General features: G+C 44.2%; 1 protein-coding gene across 10 annotated transcripts in view; it reads right to left on the bottom strand.

Annotated features, from left to right (window-relative positions):
* The window catches only part of ERC2 (ELKS/RAB6-interacting/CAST family member 2), a 1,007,143-nt gene that overhangs the window by 693,361 nt on the left and 291,366 nt on the right, over nt 1-22,416 (bottom strand). For all 10 annotated transcript variants that reach the window (XM_043976675.1, XM_043976679.1, XM_043976684.1 and 7 more), the window contains one exon: nt 15,201-15,368. In XM_043976675.1, the coding sequence (XP_043832610.1) occupies nt 15,201-15,368 (168 nt within the window). The remainder of the gene's footprint in view (nt 1-15,200; nt 15,369-22,416) is intronic.

Genomic DNA, 22,416 nt, shown 5'->3' with positions numbered 1-22,416 from the left:
ACAGAGAAAAGGGGCTAATAATCCAGAAAGGACAAAGGCAGGATGGGAATTCAACACTGTACAGAAAAACCTAGGACCTGGTTCATGCTTTAATTTGGTATGTGAGCTAAAAGAAATTCAGTGTCTGGAATTAGATAGTGTTCCGCACAGGTTAAATACCACGGGACAATAGACTCTAAGGAACCATCCAAATTCTTCTGCCATGCAGGAATCTGATTATCTCAACTATTGCTCAAAAGAAAAAGAAAAAAGAAAAAGTCAGCACCCTGGCATTGCCTGGGACTTGGAAATATTTTGGTTAAAAAACAATTGTTGTTGTAATGAGACTGGTTATAATGAGATTTCAACTGTAGTAACAATACCAAATTGAAAGCAGAATTACATACAAAAGAGCCCTGTAAAATAGCATTATTTTAGGACAATGGAAAATAAGGTGTTTGTGGTTTTACCCCATAAATTCTCTGCTGTCTGCTCATATTTATTCCTTCTTGGCAGTCCTCTGATTACTCATTCACATTGGAGAGCCCTTCTGCCCTAGCATTCATTTTGTGGGGGAAACCACAGAAAAAAACATCTCCCGGCCTCACCTTTCTTCCTCCATTTTATTGGCTCTTCGGTCCTAATTCTCATACATGCATCACACTCGCATTCAGTTACACTCCAGACAATGAATTTTCCTAATCCAGTTAGCATGCTGACAGAACAGTGTTCACAATTTATAGAATTTCCTTTTAGCCATCTACCTATTTCACAGTTCATTACAATCCACAATGCACACCTGTGTTTATGCAATCACAAGCAATTTTACACTGAGTACTAAATAAGGTATTGTCATAAATCCTTTAAAAATGCAATTTATCCATGAACTATCTATCAATCAAATTGGGGTTTGCAGCTACCTGCCTGATTCCCTAATGATGCAGAAATTGGTTACATGCCATATCACAGACATTATCAACTTCCAAACATCTCCAGTGCAAGGTTTGGAAGTCTCCTTCTCTACAAATGGTCATCTCCATAACCCTGGGGATACCTGGGAAAGGGGGAATTTTCTTTGTTATCCATTGAGCTATGCTATTCAATTTGATGTCCTTTACTTTGACCCATATATCCTCTTGTTGGTCTGGTTTAAAAAAAAATAAAGAATACTAGTGGGGGCTCATGAGCTATGGCTTTTAAGTGAATGCTGACCCAAAGCCATGAACCTGATTGGAGGTAGCTTTCAGAGGACCCATGATTGAGTGAGCACCCAGGCTACACACACACTTGGACTACCTTCTCATAAAAATCATAGCAAAGTCACATTTTCAAAGTTTCTATCTAACGCCAAAGATTTACCAAATCACTATAAGTTCAGAGAGCTTCATAGCTTTCTCTTGGGTCCAGAGATATTTTTAGTGTTCTGGAGCTCCCACAGACTGATCCTGGCTTATTTTTATCTGACTGTCAAGTTTTCACATCATTAATAAAAAGAAAAAGTAAACAAAGACCATATACATTAAGGAAGAAAAATGTTTGCATAGTTCAGCACTGTCACCAGATAGACCCTCAAAATGGAAAATAAAAGCCACCTTTAAATGCTTGCACCAGAGGTGGTGAACCCCACCATAAATGTGGTCCCAAACATTTTTCCTCTCAGTGATAAAGAACTCTGCAGACCACCCAATTTTGACCACCACAGGAGCTATGACTCAGCTGGATTATGTCCTTTTCTCTTTCAAATGATAATTATCAATAAAAATACAGCAAGGTCTTATCATGTCAAAGAGAAGCACTTTAAAACTTAAAAACATAGAAAAATTAAAACAGCTGCCCATCAGCTAAGCATTTGTCCACCGTTTAAATTCACCTTGGCTCATCTTTTATAATATTAACAAGAATGAACAAGAATATTAACAAAAATTAACAAGGATATAGGCTTACAAGTAGATACCATCAATTCTAAAATGGTTCTTGACTAATTTGTTAGATCATTGAATTGCTGCTAACACAAAGAATGAATACTTTTTAAAGATACTTTCCTTTCATCAGGGTGCCAGACATAAGTAAGTCTATTTATCTGAGAGTTATTATAAACGAATTGTATACTTTGAAGACTAAATAAATAATAGTGGGCATTTATATAATGCTTGGAAGATGCAGTGTTGGAGATAGAGGTTCAGCCTTGGCATCAGGAAGCCCTGTATTCAAGTCTTCTCTCTGATACTTCTCAATGTGTCAAATTCAAAGTTGTAGATGAGTTGCTAATATGTTTGGGGGAAAACATTTCCATACCAGGAGTTCCCTAAATTGATTAAATAATAGATCCAGACCAGAGAAGGAGGAAGAAAAGAGAAAGAGAGAGAGAGAGAGAGAGAGAGAAAGAGAAAGAGAGAGACAGAGAGACAGACAGAGACAGAGACAGACAGAGATGGAGAAATGAGGGCTTAAGATTTGTAAAACACTTTTTTCTGGTTAAAGAGATGATTTATTGCTTGATATTGTTACATTACTTTGTTTTTAATTAATAAAATATTTTATTTTTTTCCCCGTTACATGTAAAGATAGTTCTCAACTTTTGTTTATACAAGCCTTCCAATTTCAGATTTTTCTCCCTCCCTCCCTCCCCTCTCCCCTAGACAGCAGGTAAGTATATATATATAATAACATTAAACATATTTCTGCATTAGTCAAGGTTCAGAGAAACCTGGAGGGTCTTGCATGGACTGATGAGTGAGATGAACAGAACCAGAAGAACATTCTACACAGTATCATCAACATTGTGTGTTGACCTACTGTGATGGACTATATTCTTCTCACCAATGCAATGGTACATACAGAATGGTTCCAGGGAACTCATTGATGGAGGAGGATCGCCAAATCCAGGGAAAAAAAAAGAACTGTAGAGTATAGATGCTGAATGAACCATACTATTTCTTTTGTGTTTGGTGGTGGTGTTTTTCTATTTTGAGGTTTTTCCTCATTGCTCTGATTTTTCTCTTATAACATGACTAATGCAGAAATATGTTTAATGTAAAACACTTTTTAAACATTACCAAGGCATCGCCAAGCCACATTGCCAACACTCTACCTCCCTCCTCAGCTTCCTCTCCCCTGAACTCACTCTCATCATTCTAGTGCTGGGCTCTGATTAGTAAGCTCTCGTCTTTCTCTACCAGGCCTGGGCCCACCATATCCCTGCATAGCCATTTTCAGGCCATTCTGCCAGCTGGGTACCCTACAAACGCTTCCCAGTTCCCAACTATTGCTCCTCTTACATATGTTTTCTTCGTCTTTTAGAATTTAAGTTCCTTGTGGGCAGGAATTGTCTCAATTTCATATTTGCATCTCAGTATTTAGAATAGTATCTGGCATGGAGTATTTGATTTTTTTCTTCATTCACTCATAAGCATTATTTCAATGGACCCTCATAATTATGCTACATAGACACTTGTCATCATTGTCCCCATTTTATGGATGGATAAATGGAATATCATCATATATCTGGGGTAGTATTTGAACTTGGCTCCTCCTGACTCCCAGCCCAGAACAATATCCTCTGTACTACTTCAATCAATCAATAAACATTTATAAAGTACCTACTACGAGTCAGGCATTTGGCTACCCCCTGCAGACACAAAAAGAGGCAAAGGGCAGTCCCTGCCCTCAGGGAGCTTAAAATCTAAATAGGAAGACAACATGCAAACAAATATATAAAGACCATTATTGCTGCTCCATCAACAATCCTAAGAGGTTCAACAAAAATCCATATTTTAGAATAAAATAAACTGACTTCCATCATATGGCAAACATCAACGTCCATCTCCAAGGAGGAAAGGACTTTTGCTTGCCAGGTGCATGGAAAAGGTCAGTGTTGTAGGTGTAAGAACTAGGAACTAGCCCAGATCCCTCCCACGCCAGGAACTGCACCAACATCATAGTTCACAAGCGCTTTCCTTCTCATCTGGTCAACCTTCATTCCCAAGAGTCCACCCTCTCCAGGAGGCAGGGCCAAGAGGCACTGGGAATGGAGTCACAGAAAAACAAGAGGCAGATAAAGCTCACTCCAAGCCCACACAGACAGCACTCGGGCAGGCCAAGCCTCCAACACTGGAACTCATCCTGGACGCTAGCAGAGCTGGTCTGCTCTCTCATCAGGGGATTCCACTGAGTCAAGGGTGTCTCAGCAGGAGTGGGGTGGTCACCAAACTCACCAATGACCACCTCCCACAGTACCATCAGGCACCTGGAGAACCACCCCCCTGTATATACACACAAACACATGCACACACACATATAAATATACATATATGTTTATATATAAACATGTGCATATACACATGTAGATACATACACACATGCATGTATGCTTGTACTTGCATAACCCCATATGTGTGTGGTCATCTGCCTTGGGAGAGGGAGCTTTCTCATGCAGGGACTTCTTTTGCCAATAGAATCACACTCCCTATACACTGACGCCTAAATATGTTCCCATAGACCTACAGGCGAACAGATAAGCTAGATCAGCTACCTTTTGGGGTGCTAGATTGCATGGTGGGCAAATTTAGACTTGAAGTCCACAAAACCTGATGGGTCCCAGCTGGGCGACCTCAAGCCAACCCCTTCACCCATCCAAGCTGCCATTCATTCTGTCATCTGTAGAATGGCGATAATGATGATAATGACAACACTCTTCAAACCTTCCGTAAATTTCAGACGTTATTAGCAGTGATGAATACCCTACCTCATTTCAGACTAATGGAGGGGAAAGAGATTTGTCTGAAAGAGTGAAAAGTCTACCTACTGAAAAAGCAGCCATATCCTGTGCATTTACTAAGCAAAAGTAGGGGAAATAATGCTAGCAGCTAAAGAATCTTGGATCTAGAATGAAAGGGACCATCCAGACCATAGATTCTTAACCTAAGATCCATGCACTTAGGGTGTTTTTTATTGATAATAATATTTCAACATAATTGCTTTCCTTTATAATCAAATTGTTTATTTTATGCATTTAACAACATAATTCTGAGAAGGGGTCCATAGGTTTCACCAGACTATAAAAGGGGTCCATGAGCCAAGAAATAAAAAGGTTAAGAACTCTTGCTCTAGGGGCAGCTAGGTGGCGCAGTGGATAGAGCACTGGCCCTGGAGTCAGGAGTACCTGAGTTCAAGTCCAGCCCCAGACACTTAACCCTTACTAGCTGTGTGACCTTGGGCAAGTCACTTAACCCCAATTGCCTCACTTTAAAAAAAAAAAAAAAGAACTTGCTCTAGTCCAGTCCCTTTATTTTGCAGATAAGGAAAGTGAGACCTCAAGTCCAATCCTCTCACACTAAATACAACACTTTCTACCAGGTCACACTGTCTTAAGTGGGCCTGTTTTAATCAAAGCCTTTCACATCAAAGCATTAGCCCGCAGGGCTGGCCTCTTTATACATGGCAATTACACAGAGATAAATGGGTATTTGAGAAATGCTTGAAAAGTTTGCTCTCTCAGGAAGGTAAACATTCCCCTAGACATTAACATTTTGTTTGACATGTTTCATTTTGTCAAAGGTCATTAAGATATTAAGTTCAATCTTCACCTTGTCATAAATGATCCCGAATGCTATGCCAGGAAAGTGAGTTAACAAAATGGCACTATGTTAGGCATTCAATCCCTAGAACATTGGTTTTTCCCCTAATTGCTTATAAGAAGAAATTCTGTGGTGGTTTTGTGGTTGTTGTTATAACAAGAGGTTTTAAATCTTAATAATTCTATCTCTTCTCTAAAATACATTTTAAAATTCAAATGGTTCCATGTTCTCATCACTATAAGGACCCTCTCCATCTCTGAGAGCCCTAACTCATTCATCCCTTCTCAATCTTCATGGTGAATGAATGAGCAAAAAAAAAAAAACCCTTTATTAAGCTCACCCTCTGCTCTTGGAATCATTTGAGCTATTGAGTCTTATGCCAAGATCATCGTAGATGAGTTTTCCCCTTCACTTCTTCATCACCTCTTTTTTATGAGGCAATATCGCTGATAAGTTTCTGTTGTCTTCTCCCCCCAGTGCTTTACAAATGAGTTCATATTCTAAAGCAGCCTTACCATAGACTGTCACGTCACATACCTCTGATTATTTCCTGGTTGAAGTGACTTCTGAGCTCTTTGGCCTTCTCACTCCGCTGACTGTTTTAGATCACTTCAACTTCTATAGCAAATAGTGTTATCAGATTCAAGGGACTCACTGGGAGAGGAGGAAGAGGAGGAATATTTATTTAGCACTTACTATGTGCCAGGCACAGTGCTGAGTACTTTACAATATTTTCTCTCTTGATCCTCACAACAGCCTGGGAGGTAGATGCTATTATTATGTTCAGTTTACAGATGAGGAAACTGAGGCAAACAGAGGCAAAGTGATGTTCCCTGGTTCACACAGCTAGGAAGTATGTCTGAGGCTGGATTAAAATTCAGATCCACATGACTGCAGGCCCATCACTCTATCCACTGTGCTCCCAGCTGCCTCTATCAATAACTTTTAATTGAATGCAATATCTTTGCATTTTTGGTCTTTATCCTAATTTGGTATTGATTTTGACCTTTTCTCTAACTAGTCCATGTCCCGACTGCCCACAGACAGTTGGCACCCAGGCACTCCCACATCAGAAACCCACCATTTCCTAACAGAAAATCATCAATTCCATATTGTGCTCATGTTGCTCAGTGCTCACCATGCTGCCCTCTGTTCAGCTCTTTAAAAAGTATTGCTGTGAGAAGCTTCTGAATAGTCTCTAAGCCTTTGGCTTCTTTCCTTTCTTAATCCTGAACCATCTTTCCCTATTGTTCTTTGGCAACATCCAATAACCAAGTCTCCAGTGAAGTGGCACTTCCTGATGGCTTTAAACACACCATGAAATTGTCTCCATCAAATCCTTCATATGCTTCTCCTGGGAAAACTTATAACAATTTTTAAAATTTTATTTGTGTTATTCTGAAACTGAAAAACACAAACACCAATATTTCTGCTGACAAAAAAATCGGAAGACTGCATATGAAGCCATGAATCTCTACTGTCCTGCTTGTCTGTGTCTCTGCTCAACTTCCTTCCATTCTCTTTTCTTCATTCTCTTCACAGATGCTCCATTTTCCTTTTTTTTTGAGGGGAAGGGGAGCATTACCATCACCAACACCCCTCCACCCCACTCTGAAGGGAAAAAAAGAGTAAAATCCTTCCTGGTAACAAAGAAGCAAAATCAATCAACCCAATTCCCACACTGGCCACATCCAAAAAGATTTGTGTTCTTTCTCCCATGAAGTTCCCCCGCCTCTCTGGGCAGGAGGTAGAAAACATGCTTCATCCACAGTCCTCTGGAGTGACGGCCCCTCATTGCACTGCTCCAAGTTCCTACATTTTTCAAAGTTGTTTTTCCCCCTTACAATACTGTAACCATTACATAAGCTGTTCACCTACTATTCTCCCAGTCAGAAGCACCTTCCTGATGGCTCATCAATCCCTTTAAGAGTGAAAATCTCAGTACGGACAAAATGCCATTCCTACAATACCGTGTTTACTCACTGCTCACAGGACAAAGATTCTCATATTCTGATTATAACAACAATACACCAATGTTTATCAACAGCCAAACAATTGTGCTTCTTATCACCTTCTGTCCCTAAGCTACAATGAAGTTTACATAAAAGAAATGAATATCAAAGAGCAGATAATGTTTCGTAACCAGAGGAGTGGGTGTTAAGTGCTCCTTTTATGCAAGGCATCTTCCAAAAAATATTGAATATTCTTCCAAGAATAATAATACTTCTCTCATTCTCAGGAGTTTGAAGATCAGTGTAAATTTGGAAGAAAAGGCCAGAAAATAAAATAAATCTAACTTTCTCTGACATCGGGCTAAGAACAAAAATGAAAGACCACCATTCCCCAATGAGCTACAATTCTGTGACATAAAAAAAATAAGGAATGCATGTGAAATGCCAAATAACACCCCCCTCATCCCACCTCCACCAAATATCAAAGCAAAGCTATAGAGGCCTTTAGCCAGAATACAGGAGCTAGATCAGGAGAAGTACAAACTAATGTTTGGGGAAGTCAAGAAGGTCCTACCTCACAGGACATCATTGACCTAGGACATTATCAGCCCTAGATGCCGTCCACATTCCCCCTCTCTGCAATGAGAGTGCCAGCCTGTGCCCCTTTGAAATCTGCGAAATTGCTCTGTGCCTTTCATCTAGGTTTTCCCACAGATGTTCAACAATGGGCCTGCCCAACATACTATAGGCCTTCCTCTGGAACTCTTAACACTGGAGTGATACCAATGAAGGGCATGAGCTGTCCATCAGTTGGACCCAACTCTCATAACATGGCTGGTTCACTTCCTTTAATGGTCAATGAAGGAACATTGTGTATATGGGAAGATACAAGTTAGTCACTCTCTAATGGATAGTTTGCAATCCATCTGTCACTTTTATTCCTGTCCTTGTTTATCCCTAACTGCTGGGGGTCCTCTTCTAGACCCTTCACCACTGTGTGGCTACCAAGGGCAGGCCAGCCACTGGCTGTCCATCCCTCTTGGGTCATGGCTAGCCCACCTTCTTTGATGTCTGTTGAATTAACATCATGTAAGTTGAAATATGCAAGTAGGGAAGCAAGAAACATGAAGGGGAATAGGAAAATCAGGATCTTGGCCTTTGAGGTCTTTGAAGCTATTTTTGAAAAACAAAATATTATGTTATGCATTGTGTGGTATCTTTGTATGTGCGTAATAATTATTCTATTGATTTATGACACACATGTCAAATAGCGTCTGGGCATATGTACAAGCTAAAACAAACAATACCGGTAGCCAAACCACAGTGTCGTGAAAGCAGACCCAGCCAGCTCTCCCCAGGCCTCACACCACCCCTTATTACCACCACCCACCCAAGGCAAATTCCCCGGTAGGCAAAAGCCAGCCACGTAAAGTTGTGCCCAGGAAGTGTTATAAAAAGGTGCCCAAAGTCTCCTGACAGAACAATCATTCCAGAAAAAAAAGAAGGAAGCAGCAGCGATGCCTCCCCCACCACCCGCCGCCATCCTAATTGCTGTAGAACTTTGCTCCCTGGGCAAGAAGAGAAGAGACTGCTCAGTCACTGGATTTCCAGAAGCTAGTATTGTGAGGACTTCCGGGATACATGAGGGGCCCCTCATTTCCATCTGAATCCAGCTCCTTCTTTCTAGGGCTACAAGACCATGGTCCCCATCCCCGATTTGTGTCTCAGCTCCTGGTAAGCCCAGAGGTTCTCAGGGAAGAAAAAAGGAAAAGGAAAACCATGCCCTTTATGTAGCCTGCCCCGCTGCCAAGAGCCCTTTGCACAGAATCAGAGAGTTAGCACTAATTCCACCTTAAATTGCTTCCTGTCAGCGGTGGGCATCATTAGGCCACTTTCTCCATTTCCTTTTGCAGAGAGATGAAAGAAAAAGAAAGAAAGAAAGGAAAAGAGAGAAAAGAAAGGAAGGAGAGAGAGAGGGAGAGAGAGAGAGAGAGAGAGAGAGAGAGAGAGAGAGAGAGAGAGAGAGAGAGAAAGCTAGTTCCCAAGGTATTTCCAGCTGATAAAGTAATTACGCTGCCACTGCTGCCTTCAAAGTCGCTGAAATGAAGCATCTCTCTGAGTTCATGGCTGCGACGTTCTAAAGAGTCATTCTGCTTGGGTCTGTGATCATTACAATTGTATGCTGGGAGAGGGGGGGGGCACATGCTCTAAAGCATCTTCAACGGACTTTTCATATAAAAACAGCAGTGTGACCTCAAGGGGGCCCCTCCCTCTCCCCACCCCCAGGTTGGGTTCTCTTCACCTCTTGCCTGGACTAGGGTAATTGCCTCCCAATTGGTCTCCCAACCTGCTCCAACTCAGACTCCCCAAAGCAGCCAAAGCGATCTTCCTAAGACACGGGGCTAAGCACGTTACCCCCTTATTCAATCAACTCCTCCAGCCCCTAGGATCAGACATAGACCACTTAAAGCACTTTATAATCAGACTCCACCCTCCTGTCCCACATTTATTTACCTTAGTCCCCACCAAACATTCTAAAATCCAGCCAAGGGGCTCGTCTTGCTCTTCTCACTCCTGTTCGTCCCCCACCTCCAGTCTCCATGCCTTTGCCCCATGACCAAATCATCCCTCCCCCTCACCTCAACCCTTTAGCATTCCTAGCTTGTGTCAAAGCTTGGTTCAGGTACCACTCCCTCTCTGAAGCTTTTCCTAATGTCTCCAATGGCTGTTATTTGGTAAATGTTGTACATTCTTGCCTGTGTGGGTGTTGTCCCACCCTCCCCCCACTGAATGTAAGCCCCAGGGACCTTGTTCCATGTCTATCACTGTATCCTCAGCACTGCGCCTAATAGGCACTTAACAGCTACATCTTGACTGATGATCAACCAGCTCAAAAGAGATAAAGGAGGCCCTTAGGTCAAAGGACAAGCCCAAAGTCGCACAGCAGGGGAGAGGAGAAGCTGGGATCAGGGCCTGGGTCTTTTGTCTCTAACTCCAAGCGTCTTTCCACTCCCCTGAGCCTGTAATTTAGGCTAGAATTAAGTTTATTAGTCAGGACACAGCCAAAGTCTCCAAACTGGACCCAAGAGAGCAAGAAGGGGAAGGAGCCAGGCGGCCAAAGTGGGAAAATATAAGTAATCCTGATGCGGAGGTGGAAAAGCAAGTATTGATTAAGCCCTTGCTATGGCCAGGCCTGGGCCTCATATTAAAAGGCCATTTGGAAAGGTCGTCTCGTCTTATACACCAGCCGCACTCTGGGCTTTAAAAGGAGGGAAGTTCTCCACCGCGGTTCAAAGGCTAAAATAGGCCTTCCTTCCCCACCGGCCGCAACAGGCCCAACCTGAGGCCGCTTTTCATTTGTGGAGAAATTTTCATTCCAGACAAAGGAAAACTAAGTCAGACACAGAGAATGGTGGGAAATGATGGAAAGGCATTGAATGAAGGAGGATGAGTGTAGCAGCATGAGCACTGGCCAGGGGTCTAAGACTCTGAGCTCCATTCTTGACTCAGCTTCCTACTGGGACAACATTCTTACAAGGCTACTTCCTCTCTCTGGGCTTCATTTTCCCTATCTGTAAAACGAGGTGAGATGTGGTAGAGGACCATGGGCATTGGAGGAGACACAGCTAAGCCTCGTCATTGCGTGTCTGTTTTGCTTTAATATTTTCCTCAGGTACAAGGAGTGAGAGAGGAATGGGCAGTATATTCAAAAGCAAGAGGAGAATGACAAAGACAGAGACGAACAAACAAATGGACAGAAAGATGCAGAGACACACAGAAAGGCAGAGAGAAGGAAAGAGACAGAGACAGTGAAGGACAAATAGACAGGGAGTCAGATAGACAAGTAGGCAGAGGCAGAGATGAAATTAAGGGGCTGGATCAGGAAGTGAGGCAATTGGGGTTAAGTGACTTGCCCAGGGTCACACAGCTAGTAAGTGTTCAGTGTCTGAGGCTGGATTTGAACCCAGGTACTCCTGACTCCAGGGCCGGTGCCACTGCGCCACCTAGCTGCCCCCTGGATCAGGTGACTTTTGAGACTTGTTCACTCTACCCTATGATTCTACACATGTATGTATAATTCTTTAAATATTTCCTCTCACTGTATCCTCACAACAACCCTGTGCGTTAAATGTCATTATTTTATCCCCTTAACAGATGAAGAGACTGAGGTAAAAGAGGGTAAGTGACTTGTCCAGAGAAAAGAGAGGTAGGAAGTAGCTGAGGTAATATTTGAACTCCAGCCTTCCTGACTCTAAGCCCAGGGTCTGAAAGAGGAAGATGAAGTGTGGTTTAATGGAAACAGAATAGGATTTAGAGAAAGAGGAATTCGGTTTGAATCCTGGTGAGTCGCTTCACCTCCCGGTGCCTCAGTTTCCTCATCTATAAAGTAAGGGCAGAACCAGATGATATCCAAAGTACTTTAAGTTCTGAGACCCTCTGAAGGGCTGGAAGCGTGGAGGACTTACTAAAAGTGAACTGCCCAAGACAGCTAGGTGGTTCAGTGGGTAAAGCACCAGCCCTTGATTCAGACACTTGACACTTATTAGCTGAGTGACCCTGGGCAAGTCACTTAACCCTCATTGCCCCAAGCCAAAAACAAGTGAACTGCCCAGCAGGTCTCCATCACGTGGTGCCAACAATGGGACATGCCATAGGTGGTTCTGCTGAGACTCTGGGTTTCCTTCCTCTGTGAAGGCGCCATGTTGAAATGTAAGCAGGCACGAGTGAAAGAACCCAGAGCATAAGGTGACCCAAGGCAGGAACAAGGGCAAGGGCAGGAGTCCAACAGTCAGGAGAAGCCCTTTCCTAGAAAATCAGCCCTGTCACAGCACAGAGGGAGAAGAACGATTTTCAAGCTTCACCTGGTATAGGATAAAACAGGGAAAAGCAGCAGCAGCCAATCCTTTTGTTCAAGGAAGGATTACTGAGAAAGAAGCACAACAGGAAGAGAGGAAGGTTTGGGTCCTAGTCATCTGCCCCACCCAGCCCCTCTTCCTGACATAGAGCCGTATGGCCATCCAAAGCTTAGGCCAGGTTACCCGAGCCTGCAAGTGAGCTGGTTGCCAAGATAGAGACAGAGATAGAGATAGAAAGAGAGAAATAGAGACAGAGACAGAGAGACAGCGAGAGAGAGATAGTGAGACAGAGACAGAGAGACAGATAGAGACAGACACCAATGTGGGGAGAGAGAGAGAGACTAATGGGGAGAACTTGGCTGCTCCGCCTCAGCATTAATCATCAGGAGATGGGGTCCCTCAGAAAGCCATGCAGTGTGGAGCCTGGCTTCCCAGGTCCTGGAGAAAGCCGCACTGTCGCCCAGCCCGTGATTGGGAGAACATGAGACCTTGGACACGAGGCTGCCTCAGTCTCCCTCCATTTCCTAACATTTAAAGTCCTTTACAGTCTGGTACCAAACTCTCACTTCAGAATTAATTTCCCATCCCTCCCTCTAGGATCCTGACAAACTGGCTTGGAAAGGTAAGCTCATAGATCTAGTTACAAAATATGAGTTACCTGGTCATCTATTTAAACTGTAACCTCCATTAGAACAGAAGCTCCACAGAGCAGGAAAAGCCTAGCACAGCAACTAGTAAACAGTAGGTGCTTAATATGTTGTGCTGACGAATGGGGTGAAGGTAGAAGCCTGGGGGAGCTGGGGTTCCTCAGTGTCTCTTCCTCACCTCCTCTCTCCCCTCTCCTCCCTCCATGCTCCCCTTTACTTGTGCTCTCCCCAAACTTAGAGACATGGGAGCCTCAGGACTCAGTGGGAGCCTGAGACAGGAGGGTCCCTAGGATGTCACAAGCCCCCTGGCCGTGGCTTCACCCCCTCACTCTTCAGTGGTCAGAAGTCCCAGCCCATTCACAGGAGCAGATGGCTCAGGTGCCTCTCCTGCTGTGAGAAGGGCATCCCCTTGGAACATCTTTAATCTCTTATCTTAAAGAGAAAAAAATGAAATGCAGTATTAGGTCTCCAGACAGAAGACAAGGCAGAGAAATGGGAGAGAAAATCTTGCCATTTCAGGGGCTGTTAAGGCCAATGGAGATATTTTGTACTAAGGGATTTGAATTGCCTGGAATTGACTTCATTTTGAGAGTGGGAGGGTGAGCAAAATGTCAGCTCCCGTGTTGATCAATGAGCTTAAGGTGTAGACCCGCACTTGGGAGCATCCACAGGATTTAGAGAGAGGCAGGACCTTAGGGGTCACCTAAGCTACTTGGCAGAGGACTGGAAGGTAGGAAAGGCTTTGAATGTGACACACAGGAGCTTCTATGTGGCCCCTGGAGCTCACCGAGAAGAGAAAGGTGACCGGGACAGACTTTGGCTATAAATACCCATCAGAGGAGCTGCTGCTAAAAGCTAAAGCTGAAGTCGCACAAAGGGGAGCCCCCAAAGCTTAGAAACAGGTGGGCATCCCCTCGGTCCCTTTTCAAGTGAGACCGTCTTCAGTTCACACCAGCCACTAGCTGCTGCTGCCCTTTGGTTCCCAATGATATCCCAGAACCCTGACAGTATATGACGGCGACTTGCACACAGGCTTCCTTCCAGGGGCAGGTAATGGCTCCACCCGGGATCCAAGGACACCGTCTTCCCCTCCAGCGGAGCACAAAGCCTGCCAGAGGCAGGATCTGAACCCAGCTCTTTCTGATTCCCAGACCAGTGACCCACCTATTCATTGGCCTCTGATACTTAGGAATGATGGGGCCCAGGCTAAGTGGTGTAACAGCCTCAGCTTCTTCACCCATTAGAATCAGAGGGTTAACCAGATGACCTCTGAAGGATTTTCCACTTCTGCCTCTATGGAGCCGCAAGAATACAGACCAGCCACCGAGCTGGGACCCACGGGCAGAGAATCCCTCTTGGCTGGAGAGGTTGAGAGATTCAGGAATGTCAGGGGCAAGACTGGAATCCAGGTCTCCGCATTGCCCAGGCTGACTCACTCACTACCATCAGGCCACACCACCTCTTCCCAGGGAATTCTAAGTGGAGATTTTTAAGGTTCATAAAGGGCTTTATGTGCTTCATCTCATTAAGCCTTGCAATATCTGCATGAAGTGTGCACTGCAGGTATTATTGTCTCCATTTCAGAGAAGAGAAAACTGAGAGGCAGCAGCCACTTAGGCTATTAGCGAGGGTCAGAGGCCAGCACCTCCTTAACCATGCAATGCCCAGATTTAATCTCAGCTTTAAAGATAGAAAGGACCTCTAAGGATATCCAGTCCAGCCCCTTGTTTTTACAGCTCAGGAAACTGAGGCCCAGCAAGATCTTGTGACTTACCAACCACAAAGAGAGCTAACAATTATGTAGCACTTTAAGGTTTGTAAAACACTGTGGGTATGTGGGTGTGTACATTCCTTTTTTCTCATTTGATCCTCATAATGACCCTGGGAGGCAGGTAGAGTGAAGGGCTTCTTGCCCGGGGACATCCAGTTAGTAAATGTCTGAGGCAGGATTTGAACTTGGGTCTCCCTGTCTCCGAGTCCAGCACTCTACCCACGTAGCATAGAAAGTGTGTGTCCAAAGCAAGATTCGAGACCAAGTCCTCGGACCCCAGAGCCACGATTCCTCCCTCCCTCTACCACACTGCCTCATGATGCTTCACCGGTACCGAGGAGACACAGATGTGGAGCGCCAGGTGGGTGGCAGGCCAGGCAGCCCATCCCACCCAGCCTCTGCCGGATGACAGCCCTTACCTCTGTCTGCAGGATGGCTGCCCGCTGCTCTTTGGCAGTCAGCGACTCTTTGAGCACCTCGATATGCTGCTTGCAATCGGAATTCTGGTTGCTGAGGGTTTCAAGCTTGGTCTGTAAGGCAAGAAGTTCTGACTCCTTCTTGGAGAATTCCTGTTTCAACTGATCCACCTGAAATGACAAAATGCTCCTGTAAGAAGCGGGAGGGGAATATCCCTGAGGGCCTGGTGCCATCCCTCCCTGGGCCAGTCAGGTAGCAGCAGCTTAGGGGGGTGTCTTTCACCACGGGCGCTGCCGGGAAGAGGGAAGCTGGATGGAGCCTCCACTCCCCCACAGAACTAGCACCCTGCCCAAGGGGATCCCCAAATTCCTCCTCCTCCTTCCCTTGGCACCCTGGAAACTGCCCCATTACACCCAAACACTCGGCAGACAGCCTAAGAGATTTCTGGTGACCTTGGGTGAGTCATTTAACTTTCCTGAGCCTCATTTCCCTCACTCAGAAAAGCCTGATAAAATCTATGACCCTGTGAATAAATGACCACTTGACTAATTGGATGCTTGCTGTAGGTACCAGCATCAGATGGTTTCACTAAGTGTTTAACAAAGTCTTCCCCACTTCAGAAAAGTAAAGAGACCTTCATGGAGTCACACTGAATAAAGACTGAATGCGGGATTCAAACTCAGGCTGACAAACCACTGGTGCAGATTTGTATGTAGCATCTTACAGATTATCGTGGAATAGTCACACACAGAGATACACGGAGTGTAAGACAGGATACAGAAACCCAGGATGAAGATAACAAGCACACCACAGGAAATTAGAAAGCTGTCAGCTTCCATCTGCTCCTTAAAATGGATATCCTCAGGGCAGCCAGGTAGCACAGTGGTTGCAGCATCAGTATTGGAGTCAGGAGCATCTAAATTCAAATCCAGCCTCAGACACTTCCTAGCTGTGTGACCCTGGGCAAGTCACTTAACCCTGTTTGCCCCAGTTTCCTCATCTGTAAAATGAGCCAGAGAAGGTAATGGCAAGCCACTTCAGTTTTCTCGGCAAGAAAGCCCCTAATTGGGTCACAAAGAATCGACATCGACTGAAATGACTCAACAACAAAAGTGGTAGACTAGAAAGAACACAATCTAGAGACAGAAGATCTGGATTCAAATCCTACTTTGGACACTACCTATTTCACCTTGGGCAAATCACTACCACCTTCCTAGGCCCTAATTTCCTGATCTGTATAAGAAAGAGGTTGGGTTAGATGTCCTGTGATATCCCTTCCCATCATAATCCTAGGCCCCTGTGGCAATGATGGTGGAAGAGAAGGTCAGTGGGGGAAGGGGACAAAGAATCTTTTTAAGAGAAATGCAATATCCTTGGTGGGAGGGGGGAGACATTCCTCCCTATAGCAGTAACTCAATAAAAATGGTAAATGATATAATCAGAAATGCAGGCCGGCAGTCAAGACTGGGAAAGACAAGGAAAGGACGGAGCTGAAGGCCAGTCGGAATGACATCACCTGTTTCAGAGGGGGCCGTGCAAGCCTCACACCCACTTCATCTCTCCTGAAGGGTCTTCCCACAGCTCTGTCTGTGACACCTCTAGCGCCCCAAGGGAGACGAGCCCGCCAAAGAAAACAGCTTCTTCGTCATCCCTGATTCAGCCCCACATCTCAGGGAAGGGATGCTGATGATTGCGGAGCCTGGGCTAGCCTAGGGGGCTCCCAATCTGTCAGAGGCTAGTGAGAAAATGTGCTTGAATGAAAAGGGCCGAGCATCAAAGGCAGCTGAGTGGCATTGCTGCCAGACGCTGGAGAAAAACGATGGAGGTGAGACTCCTCTGCTACAAGGGCCAGGAGGAGAAGAATGAGTGAGGCCATGAACAAAGCCTTCTTCAGGACGAGGTGAGTTAGATTCCCCCAACGTAATTATTTGTATGGTACATTATATTCTCAAAGGACTAATGAGGCAGCTGGGTGAGACGGTATGTAGAATACCTGGCCTGGAGTCAGGATGACCTGATTTCAAATTCATCCCCAAACACATATTAGTTGGGTGACCTTGACCAAGTCACTTAACCTCTGTCTGCCTTGGTTTCTTCAGCATAAAAAGGGATAATAATGGCAGCTATCACCCAAGGTTGTTGTAAGGATTAAATGAAAAAATTTTAAGTGCTTAAGCACAGTGCCTGGCATATAGTAGGTACTATATAAATGTTATTAAGGATGATTCTGAGTGTAACCCACACTTATCATCATCTCTCTTTTAGATTATATTGTTGAATTCCAACTCCATCAAACATTTACATTTAAAAATAGGAATAGACCTATCTGGTTATGAATTATCCTACCAGGGGTTTGCAAGCTTGTGTTTCTAAAGTATATTGAAAGAGACAGAGAGACAGAGCGGGGGGGGGGGGGGGGGGGGGAGAGGAGAGAGGGAGGAAGAAAGAGAGGGGAAGGGAAAGAAATAAAGGGAGACAGAGAGAAAGATAAGAGGGAAGAAGAGAAGAAGGGGATAAAAGCAGTGAGAAAGGAGGAGAAGAGAGGAAGAGAGAAAAAAGAACAGAAAGATGGATGGAGGGGGGAAAGACAGAGAGAGAGAATAGAGAGATGTTAGGTAGATAAGTCAGAAGATAGATATATAAAATTATCGATGAATATACAAAGCCTATTTGAGCACACAAAGATGCATCGCCAACAGACCACGTTTGGCATCCTGGGATATGTGTGCCTGGATCCTTGGCCACGTCTTCACATCCCTGCAATTGTTTTTTCACCTCTAAAGCTGCTGTTTCCCCTAACCCTTCCCTTGGCTCATACTGGCCAAAAGGATTTCATTTCCTTACTGCCACTAGTGATGAACACTGTCATCTTGGTAGTCCCCACGAACCAAAATACATCCAGGCTTAAAGTGAAAATTTAGACATGCCAAGCCCTCATTTTATAGAGAAGGAAACAGGCTCATAAATGACGTACCCAAGGTCATACAGCTAACTGGTGACATAATTAGGACAAATCATCTAGGATCTTGGCTCCCAATCCAGTGTCCATTTATCTAAAGCACACTGCTTCTTGGTCACTTATATTCACCCATGAACCCAGAGATAGGAATAGTCAGACACTCCAAACTTAAGTTCCTTTTTTTTCTATATTAATTATATTCATGTATGTAAACATAAAAAGCAGTTAGGTGGTGCAGTGGATAGAGCAGTGGGCCTGGAGTCAGGAAGATCTGAATTAAAATCCAGCCTCAGATACTGACTAGCTGGGTGACCTTGGGCAAGTCACTTAACCCTGTTGGCCTCATCAGTTTCCTCATCTGTAAAATGAGCTGGAGAAGGAAATGGCAAACCAGTCCATTATCTTTTCTAAGAAAACTCCAAATGGGATCACACAGTATTAGACACAACCGAAACAACTGAACATGTGTATACATGTATATGTTGAGTTTTTTTAACAGATCTATGATGTCATTTATAAAGTGAACCCCCAATAAAGAAACTCCCTCTAGCAATGCACACAGGTGCCTGAAACAATAAGAGTCTAAGTGACTTGCTCAGGGTCACACATCTAGGAAGTGTCTGAGGCTGGATTTGAACCCAGGACTTCTTTTTTTTTTTTTTTGGTGAGGCAATTGGGGTTAAGTGACTTGCCCAGGGTCACACAGCTAGTAAGTGTCTGAGGACAGATTTGAACTCAGGTACTCCTGACTCCAGGGCTGGTGCTCTATCCACTTCGCCATCTAGCTGCCCCTGAACCCAGGATTTCTTGACTCCAAGCCTAGCATTCTGTCTACTGTGGTGCCATCTAGTGGCCTATTAATACATATTTATATATACACACATATACATATACATATATATATACACATATATATGTATACACACACATGAGATGGAAAATTAGTGATACAAGGTTGCCTTTCATTCTTTATAGCCATTTTTTTCATGTCTCACCAGTTATAAGTCAATCCAAAACTAATCTTATTTTTACCATGCCAAAGAATTGCTATTGATGACATTCATGCAGTTTTCCCTTATTTCATGTGTGTCTCAACTTCGATCTCACAGTCTATCATAAACAGCAAGCAAGGTTGGCCTTGAGGACTTGAGGCCTTCCTAATTCAAAAATTCTGTGACTGCTGTTCTCTTAGTTTTTAGATAGCATTTCCAAGTGCCCTGTGCACTTACAGAGATGGTTTCCATTTGCCGTGTGCTAGAGTTCAAATATAACATCATGGAACCGGGATTATAGGTTTAATTACAGAAACAATCAAGTTAGCCAGAAAATTTGGATGAATGGAGTAAAAATCAACACCTTGCAGTCTGGGCAGCGGGGAAGCTATGCCCTCAAACATGGAATTATCTGTAGATATTCCATTCAGATCAATGAAATAGTATTCAGAAGACAACTTAGGATCATTAAGCATTTAGGTCTTGGCTATAGTGTCTAGAATCAACAGAACTGTGCTCACCCATGCACTACGTCTCTGAATCCTCCAAAGGGAAAGCATGCCTGGGAAGAGCTGGGAGCCATTAGGAGGACCACCCACCTGTGATTATCCTGCATCCACCTGGAGCTACTCATGGGGGCCAGAGACCCTGGTGGTGCCCTAAGCTGCTCTGATGGGGAGGGCTTCACTCAACCAATGGATCCAGCCACTTCCTGCCCTAATGCCCTTTACATACACCCCAACCGGTCCAAACTATTCCTGCTCCTGGCCAGGGCATGTCAGTCAGTCCACCCCTCATTCCTGGCCAGTATATGTGTTGTTTGCCCCCGTTCAAATGTAAGGTCCTTGAGCGGTCTATTGATGTATATCTACACATGCATATGAGTGTACATGGGCACATATACACATATACATATCTTTTAGTATGTTTATGTATGTACACAAATAGATTGTCTATTAGACATAAACATACGTGCACATCTTAAAACCACATTTATGTCATCTAAATGCAAGGTACATAACGTGTGCACATATTTCAATGTGTGTTTATGTGTACACATACACATCCGCAACTCTTTTTAAATAATTGGTTTCTATTGTGATATATTTTATTTTATTGACACGTACTTTATTTTATGCATCTAGATTACATTCACCTGAGAAAAGGCCCGTAAGCATCACCAGACCACAGGTCCATGAAAGAAACAAGAGTTAAGAACCCCTGATTCCTTCCAAGGCCCAGGGAGGTTAAGGAACTTATCCAAGGTCACAGAAACAGTGACCAAGTCAGAATTTACACCCAGGTCCTTGGATTCCAAACCCAGCCATCTGCTTCCCCGTGTTGCTTTCCACTGGAGAAGAGCCTGTAGTAAATTAGTCCTAATAGCAGTGATGGACATCAGGTGGAGGAAATGGATTAGGTTAATTCTGCCTCATGAAAGAAGTGAAGTTCACAGTGGCAAGAGGCATTCTAATTACCCATGGTAGTGCCCATGTTTGTCTTTTGTCCTTAATCAATTTGTCTTTTACTTCGGTCCTAATAAAACCTTTCACTAAATAATCTTTTGTTCTTTGAAAGCCTCAGGGCACATCAGTCTCTGGCATACAAAGAGCCTTGTCTGACCATCCACCAGGAGCTAACCCTGGGCTCTCTGATGGTCAGACCAATGTGGCCTCTCCATTGATAGACATCATGATGAGTGGCAGAATTAGTATCTTCTGGTGACATCGTTAATGGCAAGTTGATGAACAGGGTGCTGAGAGATGTGAGGACTCAGGGCTGCCCTCGGGGTGGGATCCCAGTATCTAAGAAGTGATCAGAGATTCCCCGCCAGACACAGCCAGCTAATAACCTTCCCATCATCTCTGGGCCCTCCTGGACAGACAGAGTCTCCTCCCTGAGAAGTAGCTTGTGCAAACTCAGCTCCTCAAATGCCTCTGATTGCACCCCAGAAGCCAGAGAGAGCCAGGAAAGATGAGCTATTTAGGGAAATAGATCCCTTCCTTTGTCAGACCCCAAAGTGGCAAGGGAATCCTTCAGAAATTTCTCCTTGTTGGGTGCCAGGTTCATCTACACAGCCAAACAGCCAGATCTCTTAAATCACCTGAAATCTCCATTCAGGGGTGGGGAAAAGGTGGCAGCATAAAGACATTGGCCCTGGAGACTTTCTGTAACTCCCCAAAGCCCACCTCTAAGTAACAGCATGACACTGAGCAAGACATGTAACCTTTCTGTGCCTCAGTTTCCTCAACTGTAAAAAGAGAGTTAGGGAGTAGATGTTTCCTAGAGTCCCTATAACCTCCAGGTCTATGAGCCTCTCACCTGAGTTCCAAACCCATTCCTACTGCTTCACACTATGGACAAATCAGTTCAACTCTCTAGGCTTCAGTTTCCATGGCTATACAGTAAAGGCATTGGGCTACCAAATCTCTGAGTTCCTGCCAGCCCTGAATCCATGATCCTGGGTCCATATTCCCATGCGAGTGCCACATTTGGAAGCAGAGTTGAATCCCGCTCCCTACCTGTTAGAGCTTGGCTGGATGGGCTCTTCCACCAAAAAGGAACAGCCTCAGACGCAATACCTCAGAGGTTGGCTCCAGACCCATGATGCTGTGACATTGGGAAGAAACCCACAGTGTACAAAGGGGGGAAGCCGCTGACCGCTGCTTTCCAGCTGTCTTTATTTTTGACTGGTAAAAGAAATCCCTCCTGCTCCCCTACAGCTTCCTCACAGAAAACCACTAGTCGAACACTCACTCCCTTATAAAGAAATAAATAGGATTTAAACCTGGAACAAGAACACAGATGCAATCAAAGCTTATTGTCCTGCAGGGGTTTTAGTTTTAAGAAGAAATACCCTTGAGACAGAGAGACACTTTAAAAAAGAATGAAAATAGCCCAAAGATCTATTCAAGATTCCCCCCAATGAAACAGATGAAAAAAACAAAACTAAATGTAGAAGAAATGAAGCAGGCCTGACCTATCATAGCCAGGAGAGGAGAAAGACTAAAAAGAAGGTGGGGGGAGGAAGAGGGAAGAGGGGAACAAAGGGGACACAAGAAGAAATGAAAGACAGAAGCGACAGGGAAGGGAGGAGATGGAAGGCTTTAAAAAAAAAAAAGTGTGAAGCTCCTATCCCCATTGGTCTATTCCATAGCAACAGCCAAAAACAAAGAGCATCAGAAAGAGATGAAGTGACCACTGTGAAATCAAAGAAAAATGGTGCTTAGAGGGAAGGGCCTTCTTGGCATCCTTGAAAAATCCAGA

This window comes from Dromiciops gliroides, chromosome 1 (genome assembly GCF_019393635.1).
Source record: "Dromiciops gliroides isolate mDroGli1 chromosome 1, mDroGli1.pri, whole genome shotgun sequence".
NCBI classification, from domain to species: Eukaryota; Metazoa; Chordata; class Mammalia; order Microbiotheria; family Microbiotheriidae; genus Dromiciops; species Dromiciops gliroides.
The sequence above is the reverse complement of the archived record's forward strand: the minus strand, read 5'-3'. Positions and strand labels throughout refer to the sequence as shown.